The 4,110-nt window shown below is 42.2% G+C and overlaps 1 protein-coding gene across 1 annotated transcript in view; it reads right to left on the bottom strand.

The window, feature by feature from the left end:
• Positions 1–256: 256 nt before the first annotated feature.
• The window catches only part of LOC103390010 (arylsulfatase B), an 8,611-nt gene continuing 4,757 nt past the window's right edge, over positions 257–4,110 (bottom strand). The window contains exons 4-8 of the mRNA XM_025062642.1: positions 3,432–3,639; positions 1,738–1,981; positions 1,567–1,637; positions 1,261–1,380; positions 257–1,013 (exon numbers count right to left, since the gene is read on the bottom strand). Coding sequence (XP_024918410.1) covers positions 748–1,013; positions 1,261–1,380; positions 1,567–1,637; positions 1,738–1,981; positions 3,432–3,639 — 909 coding nt within the window. The 3' untranslated portion in view covers positions 257–747. The remainder of the gene's footprint in view (positions 1,014–1,260; positions 1,381–1,566; positions 1,638–1,737; positions 1,982–3,431; positions 3,640–4,110) is intronic.

Here is a 4,110-nt window from a genome sequence, read left to right as displayed (position 1 = left end):
AGAGATGGCTACAAAAGAGGCAGACCAGGACGCACTTCTCCATCTCTGGGGATTTATTGTATTAAAGGTTTCTGACCATGGCAGGGCCAACAATGAATCTCATCTGAACATTCACCAACAAATCCCAACTTCTGATACATGCTGATCCTTCTTATAGGCATAGACAAAACAGGGTGTTCAGGCCCAAGCGATCACGTTAGGGTCACCAATTGTATTATAGAAAGAGATGTCTACAAAAGAGGCAGAGCAGGACGTCACATTTGGCTGTTAGTCTGACCAAACATGGTCAGACACCTTTCAGACACCAACATGAGGATGTTGCCTAATATTTGGCTCACATTCAGCTAGTCACCAGATAAACATGTTTATTTACCCAGGTCATCTTTACCTGTTCTTATCTCCTGTCTCCAGTCTTCCTGTTATTCTGGTGTCAGTTTGACCTGTTGAACATGTCCAAATATAGCAACAGCTTCTTCTTGTCAGTGCTTGGCTTTTCCTGTTATTCTCCACCACAGGATTACTTTAAACTTAAACTCCACCCAAACGTCTGCATTTTATAAGGGTATAAAACACATACAATATTCTTTATTAAAACCTGCATTGTCATTTACAGTGTTCAGGTATTGGATTATTGAATTACCCTTAAACCCTGACCACAAGAAGGCACTTAAAACAGTAAAATACATGTGTTATCCAATTAAAGATGGTGAAATTTCTCTCATACAGATTCACCACTACCATCTCCACTTAAGCCCACGGTCCCCAGACTCCTGTAGCACCTGGGTCACACCTTGGGTCATTAGGGGGGAAGTTTACTGGCACGGCAGTTTTCTGGTACTGGTTGAGCCTACTGAGGAGATGATTCACCACCTCAGGAAACTCATCTGAGAGATCAATCCTCTCCTCTGGGTCATTTATTATGTCGAAGAGCTGCACAGGCTTCTGTGGGTTCTCTGTAGGCTGACTAGAATCAGAGGTGTTGTCACCAGGCCGTGGAAACCACTGGTCACAACCTGGACAAAAAAGGATAAGAACATGAGGAACTGTAGAGGAAAATCCTGACAAGGGTCAGAAGGGGTAAATCATTTCTACAACAATGCCAAAGTCCTTATTTAATATTGATTCTACGTATTACATCCTGCATATGTCATTATATCACAGGAAACACATCATTTCTACAACAATGCCAAAGTCCTTGTTTATTCCTTATTTTATACTTCCATCTTAGACTTAACACATCGTTCACGTGAAGATACTGACCTGGGTCTCCAGTCAGCAGCTTCCAGTTGGAGGATCGAATGGCAGCATGAATGGACACGTTGAAACCAAAGCTGCTCCAAGAGTCTCCACTGGCCAATGTTAGGTTCCTCCTTTTAGGACCTGAGAAGGAACAGGACAGAGAGGATCAAGGAGACCAATAACATTAAATAAATGAAGAAGAAGAGGAAGAGAAGAAGAACAAGTGAAATGAGGAAGGAGGAGTAGTTTAAATCCCTTTCAGATGTAGAAGAAGTCTACTCAGATGGATCAAAAAAGAAACACTTAATTATTTAGTTAAACACTTACACAGCCTGCCATTAGTATAGAGAGGATCAATGTTGTGTAGTAGCTCCAGTCTGGGTGATGCAACTCCATAACTGTAACATATTAGCACTGTGAGATAGTACTACACAACAACATACATATTTACATATATGTAAAACTACTGAGACCTGACTGTGAGAAGTCCCAGTTCACCTGATAGTGGGCCACACGTTGAATCCATCCAGGGGTTTTGAAGTGTTAGTGCTCCCTCCAGCCAGGGCAACAAATGTAGGCAGCCAATCAGAGATGTGGATCAGTTCGTAGTTGACAGTTCCACTTTGTTTCAGTAGTGGCCCAGCGACAAATCCAACTCCTCTGACTCCACCTTCCCATAGTGTTCCCTTTCTACCACGCAGTGGCCAGTTGCTGCCACCACACAATGTCTGACCTCCATTATCTGCCAGTCAACAACAAAGGGACAACAACGTCGTGACTCAAGTCACACAGGGAGATTCTGAATGAGTTGATTAAACGATTGAGCCACACATTCTGTATAACACATGCACCTGTTTCTGGCTGTGGACTCTTAGCTCCCGTCACTTGGGAATTTTCACATAATTTTTCACATATCTGTAAAGACATTCCACCCAGCCCCAGTCCTCTTTGCACAAAAGCCCGTAGCCACAGGAAGTGTGGCCTCCACGTGGAATACCTTTCCCAGCATTGCAAATGTCTGACCTAATCACTTCAAACACAAACTTTCTGACCACTCTGTCATTGGTCAGTTACCAGAAGCTGATAAACTACTCCTGTTTATTACATTTATTTTAATTCCATAATTACACGGAGTTACTGTCCCATGCATCTACGCTGCCACTTATTCTCTGACGTCAAGTGCTGTTTGTTGTTTCTGACGAACCATGCGCCTTTTCGCCCTCTGCTGGATCGTTCGGAGAAGAAGTCTCGGAAAAAACCTTTAGTAAACAGCATAAATGAGTGTTTTGATTTTACTTTCAATGTGGCGTCTTGTCGTTTCTTTATGTTGCTTTTTTTGTACAGCACCATTCACACACAGAGCAAATCAGTGCTTCCCAAAGACAGGAAATTATTGTCATTTAAACAGTTCAATTGAAATAAAATGAAAACAAAAAACAAAACAAAAATCATTAAAATTCTCTAATAAAACTCAGGTGTATTATGGTCTATTTTCCTGCTGTCAGTCAGAAATTGGCAGCAGCATTCAGAATGATTGTTCCGTTTTGTTTTACTGAGATCTGTAAAGACACAATTACAATAAGCCAAACTACTGAGAATAAATGCATGAACAACTTTTTCCATGTCTGGTTTAGACCAGCTGGAGGCTGACAGTGACTCAGTGACATCAAGTGACATTTATGATTAAGATGGGAATTCAACCATCGATACATGTCAAGATTTGTCTGAAAAGAAGACACTTGAAGAACATATTATCAGAATCAAGGCAACATGAACCCAGCGGATGCAGAACATACACCCACTGACACACCCACTGACACACCTACTGACACACCCACTGACACAACTGACAAGTCACTCTATCCTTCAGCTTCATAAGAAAAGTGAACAGGTAAACATACGGGATCCAAGATGCCGGCGCACACGAGCGCGACGGCTCAAGGCTCCGCACTACTTTGCACCTTTTTGTGGTTTTTGTCTTTTATCCTTTTTCCTCCTACGCCTCAATTCTGTTGTTACAATGACAATAAAGACTATTCTATTCTATACAGGTCTAATAAATGAGGTGCAGAGGCAGTGACTCATAACTCTTACTGTTATACAAAAGAAATCTAATTAACTTGGATTACAATGTCATAATCCAAGTTAGTGCTCAAGCAGAGTTCTTGTTTTAAAAAAAAGAACAAATATACCTGTTGAGAACACAAGAACTGTGTTTTCCCAATGTCCTGTCCGCTGTAAAGCCGCGGTGATGTTGGCCACGGCCTCATCCATGGCTGACACCATGCCGGCATACATTTTACGGTCCGGGTCTTCGATGAATCCGTAAGGTTCTAGGTAATGATCTGGAACCTGCAAGGGCTCGTGCACTGACTGAAGTGACACATAAAGGAAGAAGGGCTGAAAGACAGAGAGAACAACGATTGATGAAGTAGGAGGCTAAAACAAGTATTTACTCATCGTAGTCACCAACCTATTCACACAGTGCTATTGTACAAGCACAGCCAGACACAGTCATTTCACATGATTACATTTTAATCCGTTGAACTTGTTATAATAGAAATGTGAACAGGCTGTAAACGGAGGCAATGCTAGGTGGATAAGGGGAGCCTTGTTTTCCTCTATTATTCCTCTAATAGTATGGTCAGTGGTCAATCTTCAAACATGGAGACCATCCTGTTCTTTTTACTTTGCCCTTAATTGCCAGACTGCGGTATAAAACCACTCCAGTGACCAGTACACCCGAGCCTGCTGTGTGTTCTGTGCGACAGTATGTGTCACCTTCTCATGATTCTCGTGATTCTCGATGACGCTCGCAGCCTTCTGGCTGAATAGCTCAGCTGAATATTGTCCATTGTATTCAGGAGCCGG

The sequence above is a fragment of the Cynoglossus semilaevis genome, chromosome 14 (assembly GCF_000523025.1).
Source record: "Cynoglossus semilaevis isolate Cse_v1.0 chromosome 14, Cse_v1.0, whole genome shotgun sequence".
NCBI lineage: Eukaryota > Metazoa > Chordata > Actinopteri > Pleuronectiformes > Cynoglossidae > Cynoglossus > Cynoglossus semilaevis.
This window is presented reverse-complemented; position numbering and strand designations above follow the sequence as displayed.